The sequence below is a fragment of the Antedon mediterranea genome, chromosome 5 (genome assembly GCF_964355755.1).
Source record: "Antedon mediterranea chromosome 5, ecAntMedi1.1, whole genome shotgun sequence".
Lineage (NCBI taxonomy): Eukaryota > Metazoa > Echinodermata > Crinoidea > Comatulida > Antedonidae > Antedon > Antedon mediterranea.
The window spans coordinates 15,602,608-15,628,620 of NC_092674.1; the positions used below are offsets into that span (position 1 = coordinate 15,602,608).

At 33.0% G+C, this 26,013-nt stretch overlaps 1 protein-coding gene across 1 annotated transcript in view; it reads left to right on the forward strand.

Annotated features, from left to right (window-relative positions):
- The window catches only part of LOC140049734 (peroxisomal sarcosine oxidase-like), a 33,649-nt gene extending 8,027 nt beyond the window's left edge, over positions 1–25,622 (forward strand). Inside the window, exons 2-9 of the mRNA XM_072094682.1 lie at positions 1,623–1,818; positions 21,437–21,585; positions 21,767–21,980; positions 22,185–22,367; positions 24,445–24,579; positions 24,980–25,138; positions 25,270–25,345; positions 25,495–25,622. Coding sequence (XP_071950783.1) covers positions 1,696–1,818; positions 21,437–21,585; positions 21,767–21,980; positions 22,185–22,367; positions 24,445–24,579; positions 24,980–25,138; positions 25,270–25,345; positions 25,495–25,622 — 1,167 coding nt within the window. The 5' untranslated portion in view covers positions 1,623–1,695. The remainder of the gene's footprint in view (positions 1–1,622; positions 1,819–21,436; positions 21,586–21,766; positions 21,981–22,184; positions 22,368–24,444; positions 24,580–24,979; positions 25,139–25,269; positions 25,346–25,494) is intronic.
- The last annotated feature ends 391 nt before the right edge of the window (positions 25,623–26,013 follow it).

Sequence of the window (26,013 nt, forward strand, 5' to 3'; positions counted from 1 at the left end):
AATAATCCGTAAACTTAAAAAAACTATTAAATCTAGATAAAAACCACATAATTGTATTTTATTTACCAGTTAAGGTGCACAGACTGGCTGCCACATATCTAGTTATTCTCAATGAGCTGAATACATAATAAATAAAACAAAAATGATTGCCAAGCCAACATAAAGAAGCAGATCAAATCAGATATTTTATTGCCTCAAAATTAAAATTGCAGGAGCTCTGCAACCATGCTCTAACCAATATTTGCAAATATTAATTTTAAAAGGTGTTATAACTTTTGCTTTTAATCATTTATATTATTTAAGGTCAATAAAGTGACTAATTACAGTATTATAATCATACATAATCACAATTATATGAAATAACATAACTTTACTGATCAAATAATGTGATTACTACCTAATATGCATATTGAAATGTTGATGTCAACTGAAGAAATGATAGAGTGTTCTTTAATTGCGTATGATTGATTAGAATAAAACATTAAATTTTATGTTAAATGTTAGTTTTTATTTCGTTTTATTATACAGATATTGACTGCTTAGAGGTTAAATATAAGATTTGACATCCCCGAGGGAATGATATTAAGTAATAATATCATTCCCGAGGAGATGTCAAATCTTATATTTAACCGATATAAAAGGCAATATCTGTTATATTATATAGCCAAGAACAAGTCTGCTGGGTTGGGTGAAGCTAGGCTAGGCCTCCTATATTTGTATTGTATTTAAACAAGCCTGCCTAGACACCTTACCTTGCGAAGAATAATATACAGATAATTACTAATTAATGATTCCTTGGCAATAAAATATTTACTTAGGCCTAGGTCGTTTAAATTAACAGAAGAATTTCCATCAATAAGCCTATTAATAATAATATTATAATCAGGTAGGCCGAATAAAAATTCGTCTTCTTAACTTCTCTTCGACCGAGGAGCCGAATCACCGGATGTTCAGCGCGTACTAGTTACTAGGTTAGGGTGGACTAATAACAAATGAGGGCGCTATGTATGCATAGCTTAAATAGTTTAGAAGATTAATTTCTTCAAGCAAGTTCAGTGGCGCAGGGGTTGAAGCGTTGTCTTGCGATGGAGTGACAATTCCACCCGAGTTCAAGATTGAGTTGATGACTTTTGTTTATTTATCGGCAACGCGAGTGTTGGCACACGAAAATTACACAGTCAATATCATCGAACTCGAGAATCTATATGTTTAATGACAGGGGACACGATAATTACGCGAAAATTACAGTCAATATCATCGTTCTCGAGGATATATACGATTTACGATCCTCGCAGCAGTAGTCATGTGATGCAGTTTCAACCAATCACGTTCGCGTATTTACATAGGCTATGTAATATAGTTAGTTAGTGACCCCACAACCAATAAATGGTACGATAACACCATTGTATGATTAGTGACTAATGTGCCATTTGTGGGGTCACTGACGAATACGTAACTATAGTATGATGGTACTCAGAGAGCGCAGACCATTACATATGAAAATGTAATGGCTTGTTCCCATACAGCTATGAAACCATCTGATATTAAAAAAACTTTAGAGTATCCTTTTACACACAGAAGTTTAGAAATTATCGACTTGTTTATAACAATTTCATTTGCAGAGTTCCAAAGGATATGACAAAGGCGGCCTATATCAATAACTGGGTTTAACTTTGTGTGGAAACTTGCTTAACAATGGAAAAGACGAACAAATCTCAAGATACGTTCGACTGTATTGTAATTGGCGCAGGAATCATCGGCTCATCAACAGCATACTCCCTGGTTAAACAGACTAAACACGTTATGTTACTTGATCAGGTAAGAAAATGGTAGTGTACTCAGCTACATACTGTAATTCCTTTGACAATGTATGCTCTGCAGTATGCAATTTTTGTGAAGTAAACGCTACAATATAACCCTCCTTTAGGAAATATAATGTAACACTACAGTCAACCCCTACTCAAGGCACACCTCTATTAAGGGGACACTTTTAGGCGTGCCAAATGTTTGATTCAACCGGTTTTTCATCATAAAAAAAAAACAATTTGTTGGGTGTCCCGAAGGTTTCCCCTAATATATTCTCTACTGTAATTTGCAAGGTAATGTATCTAGCCATGATGACATAATCCATGGTACCGTATATTATGTCAACAGAAATAAGAATATTGTGTCGACTTGACAATATAAATTGTCTTGACAAGTCGTCAAGTGTATGGCACTTCGACGCTTCCGTATACTGATGATTTAATACAATAAATTCCGTGTCGAATTGTAGTCAGGTCAATTCTTATTTACGTCACACTACTTATGTACGACAAAAGTCGCGCCTAAATTTGGATCGGAATCTTGAGAACATATCGTGGAAAATGGGTTCAGTGGTAAAGCATAGAATCGTTCACACCAAAATCGTACGATTTGAATACGTACTTGATTCGGAATCTGAATTCGGAGCGATGGATTAAGAAGCCATTTGTTTCCTAAAATCGTACTATTGTTTTTTCAATCAACAGTGAGCATGAATGACCTCGCTTGACACCGTATAACCAAATTCGTTCGTTATTCGTGTGAAAAAGCACACTTAATGCTCGCGCTATTTTCTCATTGCGCCGGACCAAATCACACTGAGCCCAGATTCTGGCCCTGGTCCATGGAGAAATTATTTGGATATAATGTAGGGCCTAATTCCTAATAATTTATATGTACTGCACATGTTGATTAAAAACTTCGCATCATCATTATTTTTTCTCATTAGAGTAACGTTTCCACTACGTTATATTATTGTTAGGTATTAAACGTTATGATTTATTTACTCATCGTTTATAAATATTCATTCATTCAATCTTTTATTTCGGAATCTCTGGTCCATAGAAAGGAAAAAGTACATATAAATAAAATAAAATAAACAAGACTAATTACTACTACTCATCTTAGGATGGCATTCCATCTGGAGAGCATCTTCGACTTAACTAAGACATTGCTCATAATCGTTGAGACTAAAACATTTTCCTTTGCATTTAGTCTACCCATCAGGCCATATATTATATATATATATAAACTTTATTTAGACACGAGACTGATGTGCAGTACAACTCGTTCAATCAATATTGATTGTTTTTACACAAGTTCGTGATACTGTATTACAACAAAAAAATCAACACCATATAAATACGACAGAAAGAAACAAAATTACAGCAGAATCCCCTTCATCTGACACCTCTATTTAGGGTACACCATACCGGTACTTCCCGTGTAAACGGGAACCTTTATCGTAGTGTATAATTTATGGGGATTCTACTGTAATACATAATACATCTTTTTGATTTCATTTACCTTAAAATAAATTAGTGATAAAACACACATTTTATATAGTATTTAGCCATTTTAAAAGTTGGATGTACAAAATCGTAGATTACCATACCATTAGGTTTTACAATGCATTTTTCAGATACGTTTTAAATAACTTAACTGAATTTGGAAGGGTATCAACTATCCCATATAATTGCTCCACGATAAGACAGACTTCGTTTTTTAAAATCGGTTTTTGGCTTCGGGATGAATAGATGTGTATCACTGTGCCTTAGATTATAATTTATATCATTGTATGTAAATACATTATTTAGGTAAGGTGGGGCATTATCTGTCAAAACCTTATATATAACCATACAACATTCATATCTATCTTGATAAAATAAAGGTGACCAATTAATTTGTCTTAGTGCCTCACTACTAGGTGTGTCCCATGTTAGACCACACACGATTCGAGCTGTTCTGTTTTGGATAGTTTGAACTCTTTTCATTAGAGTTTGACTACTATTTCCCCAAATTATGTTACAATAGCTCAAGTAAGGTATTACAATAGAGTTTGCAATATGTTTTAATATGTTTTGTGGAAAATCATAGCTACATCGTCTGAGCATACCCAATCCATTTAGAGCTTTACCTCGAATGTATTCAATCTGATTTTTCCATGATAAATGTTCGTCTATTATGATACCGAGATGTTTGCAATATCGAACGCGTGGTACAACATCGTTATCTATATTAACTGATCTATTTTTTTCTTTGGTGGTTGCCAATCGGTTTGTCGATCCGATCAACATGAACTCGGATTTAGAGACATTTAGACTCAATTTATTATTTTTTAGCCAATCGTCGATTTGTATAAGTTCTTCATTTATACTTTGGTATATTTCATTTTCATTTTTTGAAGAACAATAAATTATAGTATCGTCAGCATACATACTTATTTTACATTTGTTTGCAACTTTCGATAGGTCATTTATATTTAAGAGGAAAGCAAGTGGGCCCACGATTGACCCCTGAGGCACTCCACATTGGATGTGTGTATAGTCAGACAATGTATTATTTACATTTGTGAATTGCTTTCGCTCAGACAGATAGCTCTCGAACCATTTTAAAACATATTTACTTAAACCATAAAGTCTCAATTTGCTTAATAGTATGTTATGGTTTACCGTATCAAAGGCCTTTTTAAAATCTAGTAAACAGATTCCGACCAGCTTACCCTCGTCTATTGCACTATACCAGTCTTCCGTCACTTTTGTAAGTGCAGTAGATGTTGAGTATGATGGTCGAAAACCTGATTGATTTATACATAACAGATTATTATTATTCAAAAAAGCATAAAGTTGATTAAAAACGACTCGTTCAATTATTTTTTAAAGTATAGGTAGGACGGAAATGGGACGATAATTATTAAGGTTAGTTTTTTCACCATTCTTAAAAATTGGCGTGACCTTTGCTATTTTCCACGTATTTGGGAATTTACATGTTGTGAAGGAGTGATTTATGATTCTTGTAATTGTTGGGGATATAATCGGGGCAGACAGTTTTAGAATGCCCGGTGGTAAGTTATCATGACCAGTGGCTTTGTTTTTTGAAAGATTACTTAAGTATTTATATACAAATTCACATGTGATGTGTTCGAATTCAAAATTATTTTCGGTGAAAGCATCGATTTCATCATAATTTATATCATTTATCGGCTCATGTATTTGTGATGCAAGATTTGAACCTATATTTGAGAAAAATGTATTAATTTCATTTGCGATGTCCTTAGCTTTATAGAGGACATCGCCATTATCATTGCAAATTGTTTGAATAGTTTGAGTTTTCTTTTTTGACGATAAAATATATCTTATGGTATCCCATGTTTTTTTTACATGTTTTTATTTTCTTTTATACTTTCTTGAATAAAATTAGCTTTACTTTTACGTATTAATTTATTGCACATATTTCTATACTTTCTGTACCTTTTCCAGAGTGATTCATTTTTAGAATGTTTACATTCTCTTTTGAGTTTATCTCTTTCTCTCATATTTCCAATTACATCATCAGAGAGCCAAGGAGCTGTTTTTTTTACGTACCCTGTGTTTTTTCCAAGGAGCATGTTTATCTAAAATGTTGGTTAGTGTAGTTTCGAGAAGTTTGGCACTCTGACTTACGTCGCCACTGGCGGTAATACCATTCCAATTTACCATTAATAAATCGTTTAAAAAACTGTCTTCATTAAATTTTTTAAAGTTTCGTGTCATTTTATAATTATGATCCTGTTTAATAATTTTATTTGTTTTATTGGAATCTTTAATATTTTTCGCCCTTTTTCCCATTATAGCGATTGGCATTGAGTGGTCACTTAAGCCGACGTGGATAACTCCAGACTTTAATATTTTAGAAACATTTGAGAAATACATAACATCTATTAATGTAGAGGAATGTTTTTCTATACGTGTTGGTTCTTCAATGATCTGTTTTAGATTAAAATTTTCACTTAATTCAATTAGTTTCTTTGTGTAGCAATGTGGATTGTCAGACATAACGTCACAGTTTAAATCTCCCATCATCATAACATCTTTGTGTTCCAGTTCAATCTTTTGAAATATATTTTGTAAATATTCAAAAAGAACTGCTGTAGTATTTGGAGGTCTATACCACAATAGAACAATTAGATTTTTACATTTATCACGTACTATTTCAATAGATAGGAGTTCGAGTTCATTACACATTAGATCATTCCTAATTTTGTGGTTGGTTTTTAGGTTTATATAGAGTGCTACACCTCCACCTTTTTTAGTTTTACGTCTAGTCTGTGTAATATATAATTGTCAACATGAAAATCTTCATCAATAAATGTATTGTCTAGAAATGTTTCGCTTAAACCAAAAACATTGAAATTGTTGTTATTTAGAATACGTTGCAATTCATCAAAATGTAAGTCTAGGCTACGTATATTTAAATGTGCAAATATAAAACCCTTTTGATTTAGTTCCTCAAATATATGAGGATCTTTTTTTACTATTTGGTTTATATCTGTTATTGTATTATTCCTATCATTTATTACATATGAGTGGTTATCATTAATTAATACATCATCTATGGCCTGGGAACATTCAGTACTATTGTTAGTCTCTTTTTCGGACTGTGACTTTAATGTACTTCTTAGACTCTTTGGTCAATTTTTTCGTTCGTAATAATAATGATCATAATTATGTACATTACCACAATATCTTGCTTTATGACCATATTGACCACACGATTTACATGTTAACTGTTCTTGATAGTAGCATTCGTAAGCTTGATGGTTGTTTAGTCCACATTTCCAGCATGGTTCATACATATAGTTTGACTCTTTGGAGCCATAACTAAAGTGTTGGTAACTGTCATTTCTTCCTTGTTGATTATAATAACCATGTCTATTTCGTTTCCAGGGGCTTGTATTTTGATTTCTGTTTGTCTGACATTCTTGAGCATGTTGCCTGGATGATGATTTCTCTGTATATAGAAATTGGAGATCATCAATATTTTCATAGAATAGTTTAGCTAGTCGTATGGATCCTGTTATGTTGAAATGTAAGCCATCAATGAATAGGGATTCATCAACTGAGCCACATTGGTACACAAATTTTGAAGAGATGTTTATGAAGCCAGTATCCAGCCGTGTACTGAGATCGCTAAGTGCTGTATTTACACTTTGAATATCATCCATATGATTTGGGCGTGGAGGAATTGCTGATATATAAAGCTTCGATGTTGGTGACTTCATCATGACCATCGTGATTATTTTTTTCCATTGATTCTTGGATTTCTGTTACCACCTTACCATTTGAGACATCATTTGTTCCTACCTGTATAATATAATATATCTCATGATTTTCTTAACAATTCATAGAAAGAAGGAATTCTACATTCCGTAAACATAAGGCTGGCACTGCAATGTCGAGGCCTTTGTAGCAACATTATTAAACCATTATCTATATATAAATTTACGTAAGGGCAAAATTCGGTAAATCGCGCGTTATTTCTAGAATGTTTACTCGATGGTATATAAAGTTGGTTCGTACTTTCGGTACTGATTTTAACCACCTGATGTAACCCTGTTTACTAATTAAATTGAGTTCGATAATTAGTTATTGACGATTAAAACGAATTTAGGTTCAACGATTTGCCCCAAATAGGGGTGTTTTTCGATGGTGGTATACACTGTCTAATGGATGTCCGTCTTGAAAAATACCCGCAGACAATAATACGAGGATGCTTCGCATTTTCCTATCTCCTCCTACGATAATTGTTTTTAATGGCTGAAAACCGGTTGAACAGCTCGAGTATAGCATCATAATGTTGAAGACAGGCCGATTTTCTTTAAAAAATACTATTTTGATAGATTTAATATACGTTTATACAAATGTATTGATTTGCGATGAATGGAACATTCCAATCTCTGTTCCACAAGTGTCTATTCCTTCAGGCGTCGTAAAGGCATACATTTGTATATAATTATTAAATAATAAAAAAAAAAGTCATGACAAAAACAGTTTGAAGTATTGTAACATACTTGAAGAGATCGCAAGGTACCTTGATTATAGTTGCACCATAATGTAGCACAATACATATTTACACAATATGTTCTAAATAAAACACATTTTACATTGATATAGTTTCATAATATAAATGATGATCAACTGTCGTCTGTAGGTTATAGTTAATATTATTAATCGTTTTTTTCTGAAACATATATATAACAACATCATCAGCGTATATACATATAAGATGCATTTGTTACAGATAGTGATATGTCGTTAATGAAGATCTAAAAGAGTACTGGGCCGAGAACACTTCACAATTGTTGAGTAATCTTTTCTAAATGTATATTGGTCTATATTTATGAAGTTGAATTGCCAAATACCGAAATTTGTCTATAGTTACTTTAAATATGTTTGTTCCTTGAGATGGTTTTTGCAATTTTCTAATCTCTCCTTTCATTAACGAAAATATTACATAATACATTGCATGTTTCTGAAGATGCAATTTTTAACAGTTTACTATTAAAGTCAATGTATTGCCATTGCAAAGTAACACCCATTATGAATGATATTTTCAGTTAAAATTAATGGCATATGGGTTCTCAGCCATATAAGCATTATTAAACCTATATTTATCAGTATTCTGATATTTTGAATTTCAAAATGGCAGCCATTTAAACAAAAATGGATTAAATTTCTTTGCAAGTTATAACATTGATTCAAGTCAAATACACTGATATGCCTATGAAAACAACAAGTGATTAACGCAAAATAGCGGTAATTCAAAATGGCTGCTATTTTGTGTTAATCACCATGTTGTTTAAAATAGGTTAAATTTCTTATTAAGATGTGTTTAAATTAAATTGAAATTACACAAAATAATAGGCCTTCACCTATGACAACAACATGGTGATTAAACACAAAATGGTGACCATCAGGAGTACACTTCTTCCTAACCCTAACCCTTCTCATAAACTAACTCTGCCGAAGTATTTCTAATAAGTGAGCTGTCTTGAATGTGATACAGTAAATTATCCTTCCTTTTGTTCTCCACTATTGTATCCATCAACTTCTACTAGTACCGAACCAGAGTTAGTATGTGCTTCTGTGACGTCCATTATAGATGTTTTCCATTTAGGATATTTGTGTCACTGTTGTAGGTAATACAAGTTCAGTTTCAACAAAAGCACTGGCCCAATGCTACATGTTTAAAAGCCATAATATAGCTCGCTGGGTTGAAATTAAGAATTGCTTCGTTCTTGATGTCCTCTCTGTGCACCTCCACTAATGTCGGTCAAGAGTCATCATTAGGCATTATCTTGCCTTTCCCTATTACATGAGTTGTTATACCAAAACCATGTGTAATAGTAGTCCATCTGCAGTGTGTATCTAATTTATTCGGTAGAGATTGTAGAATTTGACTGTGAGAAGTCGGAGTTAATGCTTCCTATGAAGCTTGTGAATGAGCTGTATCTTTATTTCCTTCAACCTGCGGCCAAAGGTGGTCATGTTGAAAACTTACAATCCATACTGGTGACTATGGGCCTGAAGGTTCAGGCATTTAATTACATGGCAATAACTCATTTATTATTTCACATTAGGTATAAATACACTTGTTTTATATTGTGGTCCTGTCTTAGATACAAACACTGAAATAACAGTTTCAGCTTTATGAAAGGAAATGAGATCTATAATTAAGAATTAGAAGTAATTGTTGTCAATTTGTAAGTTGTTCAGATGAATTCATTTAAGGGTCATGTGGGGTATTATATATCTATTATTATAGAGAACATTGACATCTTAAACAGCCTAATATTCGCCAATCCTATGAGAAGTGACTATTTTAGATCATTGTATACAAACAATTATGCACACATATTTATAAAAATAATAATAAATTTAATTTTTAGTGGTGGCCATTTTAAAATCCAAGATGGCTGACAAATTATCGCTTTACATAGATTGTATAATATAATATGGTATTTTAATAATACCATAAAAACCGACTTTTAATTAGGGTTTATTTGAATGTTGGCGGCCATCTTGAATTTTGTCCTATAAATGTCTTTAGAAAAAATGGCAACATATTTTTTTTCATTCCTTATAACATATGAAATAAAGTCAAAGTTTGCTTTTAACAAAAAATATACACGAAATTCCTATAAATGACATATCAGCCTACACTACTATTAGATATTTTATACAGGTGAGGAAGCAAGCTGACATATCAGCCTACACTACTATTAGATATTTTATACAGGTGAGGAAGCAAGCTGACATATCAGCCTACACTACTATTAGATATTTTATACAGGTGAGGAAGCAAGCTGATTGGTGTGTAATTTGTAACATCCTTTTTGTCTTTCTTGAATATAAGAATTCATTTGGCTTCATCCCACTGGTGAGGGATTTCCTCTTCTAGTATGATCTTGTTGAATAGATCCGTGACTATAGTAATTGCCTCTTCATGCCCCAGGCAGATTATGTCAGATGTTAGCTGGTCTTCACCTGTTGCCTTTCCATTTTTTATTTTCTTAATGGCATGGCGCACTTCACCCGGTATGATAGGAGGACAACCATCAGCAACCAATTTTCATTCTCTCTCCAGTCCGATTGGTTGCTATTATAAAGAGTCTTATAGAAGTCCTTTAAAACTTTATTGATTTGCTGTTTGTCTTTTGTTTCATTTCTATCTGAGTCCTTCAAACAAGTTATTTGTTTTCCAGTTTGCATTTTTCTGTTGATAAACCCTGGCCCCTTGTGCTTTTCAAGAACCTCTTGAACCATTTTGATCTATCCCTTCGTTAAAGATTGGTGTTACCTTTTAATGAAAGAAAAACATGAACCTGATAATAAATGATTATACCACAATTGACAATTATATGGAAGCTCCCCTTACCTGTGTAGGAGGAATGTTGTCCATTGTCCGTGCCTTTCTTGAAAAAAAGATCTTGTGTCTTAGCTTAGTAACACTTCTTAAAGTACTTGTCTTGTCGTATAGATGACATGTAAACTCCTCTAGCAACTGGAATTGAGATGAGTTGACTCCTAGAGATTTGAAAGGGTGATGTGCCATGAAAAAAAGGCTTCTGTGACTGCTGGAAATGAGTTCCACGTCTCCCATGCGGAGTGTTTTGCTTTTCCGAAGAACTGGGATGTAGTATCGGACCCAGTAAATGCATGAAAAACTTGCAGCCCTCTTGACTTATCCTCTCCTAGGTTATGGCAGATGGTATTTATATTAAAATATTGGAAGTGCTTACTCATGCCAAATGCGACCCAGATACACGTACCAGGATAACAGGCTATTATATTGCAGAAAATACCAACCAGGATAACAATGACATCAGTATCAACTGTACGCACCAAAATAACCCTGCTACCTTTCTTTAAGGCATCAGCAATGTGAATGCACATCCTGGAGTCGGCCTCTTCATGGTCGCAGATTGACATAGGTTGAGTAGATGTCCGGGATACAACAGACTCGCCTACAGGACATATATCAAGAATTACTTACTAATTTAATATGCCTTTTTAATTAATTATTGGTACGAAACTGTATAAGTAAATTAATCGTTTGGTTACAAACAAAATAAATTAGTATGTATCATAATAAAACTTACCTGATGTAATGTAAGTTTGAAATTGTTTCGTGTAGCCTGTTGACCTAAACTTTAAATGTTTCTTGGGTAGAGAGTCCTTGTTCTCGTTGCTGAAAGTCATTCGGATCATCAACCATGAACTGACTCTCGAACTCTGTAATCAATCTTGCTTGTTCTGGCCCCACCACCATCCACCTCCTAAACGCTGTTGGATTTTCAGTAAGTCCGACTGCACCCAGTTCCTTTTACTAATTCGTTGTTCTGCTCATGAGATTGGTCAATGGGCATACAGGAGAACTTTCTTGTGGTTTTTGGAATAACCCAGAACTTCTTAAAATCTTCTTTGATGTTTAAAGGTAGTGTTTTCATGTCCCTAATGTGGATGGGAATCCATCGGGCATAGTTGGGACGATCCATAGCAAAACAAACAGGGTACCAGAGCTTCCAGTGACTCTACATATATCCCATGTGCGGTGGGCACGAACGAACATCAGAACAGTTAATTCAAATTCTAGAATAATATCCCAGTACTGAAAGGTTGGACTTTCCTTAATCATTTCCTGTCTCCACACATCAAAACTTTGAGATTCATTGAAGTGCCAAGCATCTCGTTGCATGCATACATTGGCTGCTTTTATTTTTTTAAGTAAGGATCATTTTTATAATTAGACAGCAGAATAGTTTTTTTATTCTCACAATAATTATGATAATTTGCAGAGATAAACCTGTCCATGTGAAGGTGAGATAAACCTGTCCATGTGAAGGGAAATAACCTTTATTAACCCTTAGATAGTCTCTGGAGATAATGTAGTGTATGACAATCTACATGTCATAAGCTTTAATTTAATACCAAACATGACATGTCTATATGAAAGCTTTATTTTCACATAAATTACGTAATACTAAAAAAAGGGCGTGGTCCAAATGACGTCGTTAAATTGTTCAGATTTTTGGGCACCCCTTCTAGGATTGTTAGATATACCCCTAAAGAAGGTTTGTGCCAAATTTGGTGCTTTTGTCACAAAATGCACAATCTTCATAAAAAAATGGAAGTTAGCAACCCTGCTATTTCTTCCTTATAGTATTGTTGAGTTCTGTATATTCTACTTGGTGTAGAACAGAGTATTGCCTATGGGGTTTCAGTGCTTTCTCTTTCTAGTTCATTTGTCTGATTTCTGCCATCTTTTTGTTATCTATTGTAACATGTGTTGCTTCTTCTTTTGCTAGTTTCTCAGCAGCTTCACGTGTAGTCTGGACGATTTGGTCGTAACTTTCGGTTACTGTTTGGTAATCCATCTGATCGTGTAATGATGCAAATCTGTTTTTAAATTCTAATCTGAATTCGATACTTTGTTCTGATAGTTTATTGATGTTGATCCTTCTCTTCCCAGTTGACGACGTGAAAGCGAGGACCAAATTAGTACGATGTTCCAAGTACGACTTAATCTATTGTAAAGCCTCGTCTTTGATATAAGGATGCTGTAGTCAAAAGGTATGGCGTGATCTATCGAAGGAAGCACTGATATTGAACATAACTTGGACAACAATTATGGCCTTTGTCCAATAACGCTAACAGGACAGTCTCATCTATATATACATTTACGGGCAAAATTCGGTAAATCTCGCCTTACTTATAGAATGTTCACTCGATGGTATATAAAGTTGGTTCGTAATTTCGGTACTGATTTTAACCACCTGATGTAACCCTGTTTACTAATTAAATTGAGTTAGATAATTAGTTATTGACAATTAAAACGAATTTAGGTTCAATGATTTGCCCCAAATAGGGGTGTTTTCCGATCGTGGTATACACTTTCTAATGGAGGTCTATCTTGAAAAATACCCGCACACAATAATACGAGGATGCTTCGCATTTTCCTATCTCCTCCTACGATAATTGTTTTTAATAGCTGAAAACCGGTTGAACAGCTCGATTACAGCATCATAATGTTGAAGACAGGCCTATTTTGTTTAAAAAATACTATTTTGATAGATTTAATATACGTTTATACAAATGTATTGATTTGCGATGGATAGAACATTCCAATCTCTCAGACTCCCAGTTTGTTGGTAAATTGATGAGCCCTTGGCTTAACACAAGTAGGTAAATATATGGGCCCTTGGAGAATAAACTTACAACTGAGATAAGTATTGCAATACTTTGACAATATTGTAGATACGTTTTTGGTCGCCATTTGAATCGAAATTTTCTTATTGTGAATGTGGTTATTGTTAGATATTATATAAACACATATACAAAGAACATTTATTACTGTGACTGTGGGTAGGCTCTACTGCTGGATATTTAAACACCTAATATACAAAAGAAAAGTTTATTACTGACAATTGTTTCTCAAAGTTTGTATTAATTAATAATTATAAAAAATATAAACGTCGTATCGTTACATGTACTTTACTATTTCAATCTACTATAACAGGGACAGTTTAAAGTATTAAATCGTAAATGTTTTACTGTTTTTAGTGGTATATTATTGATAGGCCTATAAAACATTTAAAACAATATTTCGTTACTAAGTGGATAAAGAATATATTTAAAAATTGTTCTTCCCATCCTCTTCCCCATCCCTCAACTGTAATGTAGTATACAAAACACAAATTGGGTTTGTTTAAATGAGTTCAAATAAAAAATTTGGAATCTTTTTTAGGACCAGTTTCTCCTTCGGAAGTAGGTCTAATTCCCAGGGTGCTAATTTTAGTTAACTACATTAATCATGGTGTCTATCTATTCGTTTCTGAAAACGACAATGTATTTATAGTCCTGCGGTACGTACATTTGAAATGGCCAGTTTTTTGTTACGCTGAAATTACTGTGTATTCGAGAACAATCTGTGGACACGACCTAGATGGTACGCGAGCGAAGCTTATAATATACCTTTAATTATAACATCATTAAAAATATTGTTTATACACTTAAAACATAAAAAATACAACATTAAAAAATATGACAAATTAGATTATAATAAACATTTTGTCACAACCTTTTAAAAAATACCATTATTATATAAATCGTTACAATTTAAAATACAGTTTATATATTTTAATATAAAAAATACAACATTTAAACGTAAGAAAAATAGATTTCTTAAAAATCATTAAATCATTAAAAATACTATTTATATATTTATATTGTTTATTTATTATAATTTTTAATTATCAAAATACAGCATTATAAAACATTACAGTATCACAAAAATAAATAAATATATAAGTTTACTGATCGTTACTATAGTACATGACAAAAAGGTGTGTTTTCAATAATGTTTTAAAAATGCTCAAAGAAGCAGCAGTACAACGTAACTCAAAGGGCAAAGTGTTCCAGAAAGTTGGCGCAGCCTTTAAAAAAACATCTATCTCCGTAGGATCTCGTTTTGATCTTAGGAACGCGTAACGCGTTAGAGTATTTTGAACGAAGAGGTCTGTTTGACAATGACTGTATTATTGACTTAATAGAGTCAACTGTGAGAAAGCGACGAATGTGAGAAATATTCCGTAGCTGCATATAACACTGCCTTGAGATTGAAAGAATATTTTCTTAAAAGTGCTTATCAAAAATAATACACAGATTTTTCGCATTTGGTGTAGATTCAATTACAGCATTATCAATAGTTCGCTCAATATTATGTTCGATTTTATATTTCTTATGACGTGGAGAAAACAAAACAATTTCACTTTTGGCATCATTTAGTTTCAGCAAATTTACCATCGTCCACATGTTAGCAGAGACGGAGTGTATGTTTTGGTCCAAGGACCGATCCTTGCGGAACACCATACTTAAGATGAAGTGGGTTCGAGCGTGAGCCATTTATTGAAAACGACTGGTAACGATCACTCAAATAAGAAGCTATCCATGCGTTAGCATTACCGTGTATTCCAAAGTGATTGTGCAGCCGCTGAAGTAAAGCTATGTGGTCAATCGTGTCGAACGCGGCCGGAAGATCTTGCACGACCAGTGCAACAGCATGACCTTTATCCAAGGACAAATGATATCGCTGTGTACCTTTAACAGCACCGTCTCTGTTAAAGATTAATTTACTGGATATTATTAAATGAAATATGCTCATCCAATGAATGTCGATGCCAAAAAATACACGCAAAAATAATCATTTACCTATCTCGTACTACGATAATTGTTTTTAATAGCTAAAAAACAGCTCGAGAACAGCATCATAATGTTGAAGACAAGCCGATTGTCTTTAAAAAATACTATTTAGATTAATTAAATATAGGCCTACGTTTATACAAACGTATTGCTTGGCAAAAAATGGTCTCTTCCACAAGTGTATATTCTCTCAGGCGTAATAACACAAAGGCAAGTACACTCGGAACAGAATTTCGATCCATTAAAAAAAAAATCTGTGACTGCAGAGGTCGGATATATAGGTATTGTTTTTACAGATATAGCTTTTTCAGTCGCCGTCTATATCCGTACAATCGACTTTATTATTGCGGTTCAACCACCAACACCCACACCACGACCTCTCCCCTCAATGTCATGATTTACATTTAAAAAAAGATCAGACCGTTAAAATATATGATTTATGCTAATAATACCAGTAGATGTATGAGTAATATACAACAAATATTTATTGTATATAATATTTCTTAACTACAAGACGATGTTGTAAGAAAACAATCCATGTTTGAATTTTACAAATTTGAAGATACCACTCCATCTTTAACAGGCCGATACCATGCAATATACAGACAATTCAAGCCCCCAGCGGGGGATGATTCGATACCTCATCTAGGCCTATGTGGTAGTTGTAGTAAAGCTGTTGACAATCAATCAGTAACGTGTGGCATGTGTGGGTTTTGTTTTCATTGTTCATGTCAAGACGTAGGAAAGTCTTTATTTGATGTTATTTCATTGGTATTGTCGTACCTGTAATAAGTCTGCTTGTGGTTTTTTGAAAGCGTTGTCGACGATCGGTAAAACACAAGAAAATATTCTCAAAGACATAAAACGTATAGATGAAACTATCACACGAAATTCAAGTGATATTGCTGATCTCAAGGCTAAGGATTCAACTGATAAGATTGATTTGTTAACAGCAATAAATGAGAGATTTGAAGATGAAGCTGAGAAGGAAAGAAGAAGGTGTAACCTAATGTTATATAATATTGAGGAAAATACAAGTAGTGATCCCATGATCCGCAAACAACATGACTTATCTGTTATCCGTTCTTTTTGTAACGGTTCAGTTGATATCGACGCCGAAATGAAAGTTATCTATCGTGTTGGAAAAGCTGAGAAGGATATTAAGAGGCCTTTGAAATTAGTTTTCAGAAAGGAGTCTATTAAACGTCAAGTTTTTTCTCTAGCAATTCAAAAGGGTTTTGCTGTTAGTAATGATAGAACCATGAAAGAAAGAGAAGCATTCACTAAGTTAAAAGGTGAATTAAAAACGCGATTAGATGCAGGTGAGAAAGACATAGTTATCCGAAGTGGGAAGATTGTGAAGCTTTTTCGTTCCCAATAAAGAAAATAAAAACAGAAAGTTCTCTAATTTAAAAGAAAGTACGTTTTCCAATCAGAAATTTAACTTTTGGTACTCAAATTGTGATGGTTTTCTAAATAAGAAGTCAGAGTTACTTTCCCGTTTGGTTTCAGAAAAAGTTGATTTTATTGCATTGACAGAGATTTTACCAAAGCATTGTTTGTACCCGCCACTGATAAATGAATTTCGTGTCCAAGGTTACCAAGCATTTTTTTTCGAATGAGGATTTTACTTCTGGTCGTGGTGTTTTAATTTATGTCAGAAATGGAATTTCAGTTTCTCAAATTTTCTTTAAGAAGAATAAGTTTGAAGAGTCAGTTTGGGTTAGAGTAAAAGAAGTAAAAACGGATCTTTTATTAGGTTGTGTTTACCGTAGCCCGACTTGTAGTATGGATAATAATATCAAGCTGAACTCATTGTTCCGTGAAATATATAAATCATCTTTTTCTGATTTAATCGTTGTCGGCGATTTTAACTATAAAAGTATTAACTGGGAATTAAATTGTGTGTCTTCGGAAGATGGAGATTCCAGCAGACATTTCTTTGACACCATCAACGATCTATTTTTAATTCAACACGTTATGGAACCTACTAGATACAGAGAAGGCGAAACACCCAATGTTTTGGATCTGGTTTTTACAGACAAAGAGAATACTATAAATGGCATTATGCAGTCTCCACCACTGGGTAAAAGCGACCATATGATGTTACAATTTTCATTGGATCTTGTAAGAGATGACAGAATTGAACCAAATATTCGAAGTTACAGGCATGGTAACTATGATTTGCTGCGCGAGAAAATTGGTTTGGTAGATTGGGATGTGGTTTTCAATGACAAATCAGGTATTCAATCGTGGGACGAATTCGAGCATATTCTTGCGAAGAATATTGATGAGTGTATCCCGATGAGGAAGGTTTGCCACGGAAGAAAACCTCTTTGGATGAACAAAAAAATTGAAAAGCAGATTGCCAAAAAGAATAAATGTTGGAAACAGTATATAAAGGCCAAGAGAAAACAAAAAGTATGTGTGTCAGCAAAATGGTCGAAGTTTGTCCAAGTAAGAAATCAAACAGTAGATCTGATTCGATGTAGTAAATCTGACTTCGAAAATAAATAGCAATTGAGATCAAATCTAATGAAAAGTCTTTTTGGAGGTATCTCAGTTCTCAGATCAATATAAAGTCTGGTATACCCAACTTAACTGATAGTAATGGAAGGCATGTGTCTGATGACAAGGATAAGGCTGAGTTGCTAAACACGTTTTTTAGTAGTGTATTTGTCGATGAAAATTTTTCGAATTTACCGGCTATTGATGACATTTCAGAGGATTTTTTATCTCAAGTTGACTTTCCTTGTGACGAAATCTTAAATATTTTATCAACGTTGAATATTACTAAAACAGCTGGACCTGATGGTATTCACCCACGCATCTTAGTCGAACTAAAGGATATCATTTGCTACCCCCTCCATATTATTTTTACGAAATTGTTTCAAGAAGGAGCCGTCCCTAATAGTTGGAAACGGGCTACAGTGGTACCGATTTTTAAAAAAGGAGTGAAGTCTGACCCAAGCAACTATAGACCTGTGAGTTTAACTTCGGTAGTTGGTAAAATTATGGAGAGAATTATCAGGAAGGAATTACTGGACTTTCTTGAACATCACTCACTTATTTGTTATGAGCAATTTGGTTTCCGGCAAGGTCGTTCCTGTGCTTTACAATTACTTGATGTTCTTGAAAACTGGTTTTCTTATTTTGATAATCAGGATTGTTTTGATTGTATCTACCTTGACTACAAGAAGGCTTTCGATAGTGTGCCTCATCATAGACTCCTTCTGAAAATGAGTGCATTGGGTATTAGAGGTAAACTTCTAAACTGGTTTCGATACTAAATTGTATAGAGTAGTTAACACTGTGAATGATGCTCAAGTTCTACAAGAAGATTTAGAGAAAGCATGTGACTGGTCTGACAAATGGCAATTACCTTTTAACGAGGGTAAGTGCAAAGTAATGCACTTTGGGAAGAAAAACAACAAACATCTGTATGCCATGCGTGGTTTCTTATTGAATGAAGTTAATCATGAAAAAGACCTCGGTGTTACTATTGACTCTAAACTTGTTTTTAATGTACATGTGGCAGATGTAGCAATGAGAGCAAATCGGAAGTTGGGCATGGTATATCGAGCTTTCAAGTTTTTAAATATGGATGGGTTTCTTCGTTTATATAAAGCTATTATTCGTCCGACCTTGGAATACTGCAACGTTGTTTTTAACTCGCTACATTGTAAGGAGGAAGACCTATTGGAAAAAGTCCAAGAACGTGCCACCAAGCTTATTTTTTCCATTCGTCATTTACCTTATTCAGAAAGGCTGAAAATTCTCAACCTACCTACTCTCGCATACAGAAGGCAAAGAGCTCATTTGATACAGATTTTTAAAATTTTACATGGAGTGGATAGTATTTCTGCTGATTCTTTTTTTGAGCGTGATGAAGATGTTAGAACACGTGGTCATTCTTTTAAATTAAAATTTAAGTTCTCACGCACAAATTGGATGAGGGACTCATTTGGTCGAAAAGCTATTATATTATGGAATTCGTTATCGGAGGATGTAGTAGCTTCAAGATCAACCAATCAATTTAAGTCTGGTCTTGAACGGGCATGGTCCAACCACCCTCTTAAATTTGCGCCATATTCAAGAGTTGATGTAATTATCAAGAGGGGCTTATAGGCATAGCCTAGCCTCGACTCCGGACCCAGCATTGCTGAGCTCCGGAAACAAGTAAACAAGTAAATAAAGTTTGTTTTTCATTTTAAAATTCTCATTACATCGTGTTTGACTGTGTTCATTCGCCCTGTCTTCATTTTTTACAATTTCCAGTTATTAACGCCAACGTTCTTGTATTCGAGAGCCATCTGGGCAATTGAAAGAGCGTATGTATACATTTACGTAAGGACGTAGGTTTTTTTAGGACGTATTGTTTTATTCATATTCGTATTAAGGACATTTCAGTAAATCGCCCGTAACCCTTTTCTCAATGCTTAATAAAGTGGGTTCATACTTTCCGTACTAAATTGTACTAGCAATTGAAAACCATTATGCCTACAAATTAAGTTGAGTTATATAATTATTTATTGATGATTAAAGCGAATTTAGGTTAAACGATTTGTCCCGAGAGGTGCTTTTACCAAAACCACTGTCTCCCAAAACTTTCTAAGTGCCCGTTTAGGCATTAGTTATTTAGCCGACTTGAGCATAATAACAATACAAAGGATCACATGCCCTAACGCAAAAAACTTTGGTATGTAGGAAAAAAAATTAAGTATAAATTGGCAATTGAAAACCATTATGCTAACTAATTTATTTGATTTAAATAATTATTTTAAAGCGAATTTATGATTTTGTTCTACATTATATAAACACAATCAACTTTATTACTGTTAGTTGCTTCTCAACGTTTGTATTAATTAATACTGTAATTACAAAAAATATAAACGTCGTAGTGGTGTATCGTTACATGTTTTTTACTATTTCAATCGACTATTTGTGTAAATTTGACTCAAATATTTGAACTCATTTTGTTACTCTTTTGGAATAATTCTACAGTTCCAACACAGTATTAAATGTTTTACTGTGTTAAGTGGTATATTATTTGTAAAACATGAAAACGATTAATGTTTCGTTACTGAATGGATAAAGTATATATTTAAAAATTGTTCCTCTTTGCACCATCCATTTCCCCATCCCCCAACCCTAATGTTACAAACAAAACACAAATTGGGTTATAATTTGACTCAAACATTTTGACTCATTGCGACTTTCTCTTTCGGAAGTACTTCCCAGGGTGCTAATTTTAGTTGACTTTTCATTATGTATAGTTTCTTATTGTCCTGCAGTACGTACATTTTAAATCGTCAGTTTTTTACGCTGATTATACTAGTATTCAAAAACCATCTATTGCATGGCAATTATTGTACACGTGACACCCGCAGTGTTTTTCAATTTGATCTAAGATGAAGCCAAGTGGCATTCGTGGACATTTGGCGCCAATAATGTGTTAATTAAATAACATGAATTAGTATACTGTTCTATTCCCTGATTAGAATAAAAGCACACGAGTTGTTCTTTATTGGCAGTAGTTTCTGTGTCCTTTCTGTAATATTTCCCGAGCTCAAGATCCATGTTACAATGGATTCAATATGTTATGCTCCTATCCGTCTTCAAAGACTGCTTTAAGTGGAAGAGGAACAATGTGAACTTTGAGGTTGTCACGATTATCGAACCAGAATTTCATCAACAAAATCACTCTAAGAGTATGATTTTGTAGATGGTTATGCATTTAAAACACTTAAAAAATATATCTTATTTTCTAAACAACATGTAAGATACACAAACTAGGAGATACTTTAAATTACATTTCATCAACAACATCATTGTAGCCTCCAAGCTAGGCAGGCTCAGTTATAAATGTACTAAATCAGAATATTTTTTCTTAGTTTTGTTTACCTCATACGAGGGGTAGCTCACATGGACACACCAGAGTAACTCGCTATGCATATTACGAAGATCAATATATGAAGATGATGCCAGAGAATTATAGACGTTGGAAAATACTAGAACACGAAGTGGGAAAAGAATTATATATGTGAGTTTTTATTATGAACAGTATACTAATGAATGTTTATAATGAAGTTATTATTGGCATTCATTAGAAAATTCTGGACTGGTATAATGTTTTGTTAGACGAGTTATCAACGAATGAAAATATATTTAATTTTAATACGTGTAAGTCTCACGCTAATTATCTATTTTATTACGATTATTAGAAAACGTGGCATGCTTCAAATAGAAAATAAAGATGGAGTGGAATTTCAGCAAACTCGCAATCTAATGAAAGTAAATAATTTACCGTTTCATGATATGACCCCGTTTGAGGTTTGTAAGAAGTGGCCATCTATAAATTTCAGCACCGAATTTAACATATTCATGGATGAAGATGCTGGAGTTTTAAGGGCTGATCGGTGTCTTACTGCTTTTCAAGTAAGTGCTCATTCGTTTGTTCAATACAGGTAGCCCTGGTCATACAAGTTTTTACGTTCACTAATATGTGGCAAAACATAAGTAATAATAAAATAAATAAATATAAGTTCGTTTTTTGTCTTTAAAAATGTAATAGGACCATGCTGAATGACAGGACTTATGAATTAACATAATTACTTGGTAAACGTATTTGTATTGTCACAGAAAATATTTGAAAAACTTGGTGGTGTCATAAAAGAAAATGAGCAGGTGATAACGATTCTTCCGGGAAAAGAAGTGACAGTTGTAACTTCACATAACAGGTACAAAGCAAAGAGCATTGTTATTACACCAGGTGCTTGGGCTTCTAAAGTTCTTCGACCTCTTGGAATTGATATTCCTCTTAAGGTAATTTGCATGTTTCAGTTTGGTTGCCTCCGCATTACAAATTTATGTTTTCACATGTTATGTATTTAATCTGTGTGCCCCCAAAGAATACTAGAGGTGTTGAATCCACAATAACCTCATTCATGCATACATATATATCTAGAGATTATTTACTGAATAGCCATCTTTAAATTACAGGAGTGAATTTAACATAGGCCTATTCATGGAGGAAGATTAATAATAATTAAGAGTAGTTTTCTATAAATATCGACCTTTAGGTGGCCAAGTAAAAAAAAAGATTTTCTTTAAAATGTGTACAATGAAAGAGGTTTGGTTGAAACATGCACAGATAAAATTATTTTTGATATCTGTATCTTGTTGCTATTGTAACGGCCATTGTTAAAAACTACAGCTTTTTCTTGTAATTTTTGCTATTATTTCACTGTCAAATAAGGTAAACGTTGATTTTAATAACTCTTTCACGGATTGTTGAAATTTAATTTAATTTTTAAGAAAAGTTGATGAAAGACTTATGAACAAACTGAAATCAAAAAATTGTTGGTCGGGCATGGATACCATTTATTTTCAATAGGGGTGTTTTTACTTGTGGTAAAAAATCCAATTTTGACCAAAGTTTGGAGCTTCACACTTGAATCTTGATTATATATATTCTATGGACCTTGTGTAAATGGATAAAAGGCAAACAATCATTTAATAGTTATCCACTTTGACCAAAACTTGGATTAAAAAAAAATTTATTTTGTCATTTTTATTTTTTTTTCAATTGATTAACTTGATTAAAGCTACTATTCAAAGTCTGATGTAATTAATCTTTATGTCCTTTTCTTACGTCATTAATTATCTAATTACAATCAACTAACATCAGAATAAAGAGACATTGCTTTATACATTGATACCAAAAATTATGAGCAAGGAAAACAGATACAGATATTTGTGTTCCCTACCTAAAAACTGTTCAAAATGTGGAACTGATTGGTATAATTAGAAATGCGTTAAAATCCCACCGTAGGTATGAGAATATTTAATGTTAACATCGATATTTGTGTTCACTGGATATAGGTAGGCATACATAAAGACCCTAAGATTTACGTAGTTTAGACCGCTCATATCCCATGTACTGTATTTTGTTGCTTGTAACCCATTTTCCCCTTTCACTACTTCAATGGTCAAACTTGTGGCCTTGTCAAGAACTTAATCACAAGATGTTATGGTGTCTCCTGATTTTGTTATTCTTCCTTTTGCCAACAAAATAGACCACTTTCATTAGTCTAGTGTGCAAGGCTATCAAGCAACTTCATATTACGTTTTATAATTTACAGTCACTTTCTTTTTTATGCAAAAATTAAAGAATACTAAAATCAAACATTGAAAAGAAATTTTGTAGTTTTAATCAGGTTTAAAAAAAAATTAATGATTTAGCTTATAAAAAATAAGAAACAGTAAACAGTCCATACAAACCCATTGAATTTCAGACAATGAGCTTCAAGTTTATTACACTTGTTATATTATGATTTTATTAAGTTAAATAATTTTTCGTTTCTATCAATTTTTTTTTGTCAAAGTGAATAACTATTGTGACATTAAAATGGCTTACTCAATAATAAAAAAAAAGTGTGGGGGTCAAGACTTAGTGGTTAAAGAGATAATTAGGGACAAATTTTTCAAATGGCAGTCATTTTGATTTTATGGAAAATAGATAATTACTAATAAACAACCCATGGTAGATTTTAGATACTAGTATCTATATAGGTCTATATTTTAGTATGTTTTAACAGCAACAAAAAATCATTTTGGACTGCAAAAGCTATACCACCTATTTCTATATTACAAATAACATGAGAAAATAGGTGCCATATCTAAATAAGGGCAAACTTCACATGCCAAAATGGTAACATTTGCGTTTTTTTGGGGAAAATCACAAACCTGTTAACAACCATTTCCCCCCTGAAATATTTCAGGGGTGATTAATTACCAAAGTATGAAGAAATTCCATTTTTTTGGCATTAGGACACTTTTTAATGAAATAGGTTGATATTTGTAGTCAACCGCTCTTAAATAACGGGAACTTTACTTGCAGGTCTTACGTGTCAATGTTTTTTTTTGGCGCTGGAAAGAATGTTATGAACCAAATGACATGCCTACTTTTGTCGATACATCTAATGGATACCACATATATGGTTTACCAAGCATAGAATACCCAGGGCTAATGAAGGTAATTATCCAACATCGTAGCGATCATATTCTTTGTATTTTTTTTATCAGAAAAGTTTTATATATTTCATATCGTTTACCAACGCAATTCTAACAAAACGATTAAAAGCGGGCAAGATCAGCCTGTTCATGAATTGAATATGGTTTTGGTCCAAACGTATTCATATTTCCACTAATTAGTCATGAATACAGGAGAAAAAAATCAGTATTTTTATATTCGCCATAATGGAAACAGGCCTTAAAATGACCTAAATTTTTTTTATTATAAATAGGTTTTTAATTCCATTGGGATGAATCAAATCTAAAATACTCAATTGTGTTATATTAAACTGGCCTTAATTTGATATTATTTAAATTGTCTCAATCAAATCTTTCATTATATAATTTGTGTATATAATTAGATATGCCTTCATGGTGGAGTTGAGGTTGATCCAGACTCACGTGATATATGTTATGATGATTGCCCAAAAGATGATGTTAATATATTAAAGAGATATGTAAAGGACCACTTTCCAGGACTTGAATCTACACCATCGATTGTAGAAACCTGCATGTACACGGTAAAAGCCAAATTAAACAAACTACGGTTACTATAAATATGATATAAACATTATAATTACACATTTGTACCTATTAATTGTTACTTGTATGCATATTGTCACACTATTAATAGCTGTATTAATAATTTTAGAATACGAACAACTGTGATCCCATCCTCGATGTTCATCCACATTATCCAAACATTGTCATTGGCTGTGGGTTTTCAGGTAAGACATAATTTATTTCAAATTATAGGGTTGTCAGTGGCGACATGTGTCTTATATGACTTATAACCTTTATCAAAACGGTATAATAATGGCGGTAGACCTTTCTACATCATCAAACATAATCTAAAAATAAGTATGTTTGTTTACAGGTCATGGCTTTAAACTAGCTCCTGCTGTTGGATTACTTCTTAGTCAACTTGCTTTAAGAAAAACACCCGTATTTGATATATCACATAATACATTATCATTTGTTTTACAAACTAAATCTCAACTGTAAAGATTATGTAAATTCTAAAGATATAAACATGTAAATGAAATTATCAGTGACTTTTTAAGAATAATAAAAAAACCAAACAAAATGTCAATATTTGTGTCATAAGACATTTTACAAATGGTCACTATATTGTACCTTTATTATTTACAGAAGTCATTTAGTAATCTTTATAATATAGATTAATAGTATAGGTCTCATTGGAGTAATTTAATTTCTCTAATAGTTTTCCTTGAAACTGCAGTGTGTGTTTCTTATCTTTGTTCCATGTTTTCATTCATCATTTCTCTTATCATTTCCATACGTGAAATTATAGTTGATAATAGCCTAAATCAATAACTAAAACTATAGTAATAATATTACATAATAGTACAATTTAACTTTTCCATTTTCGCAA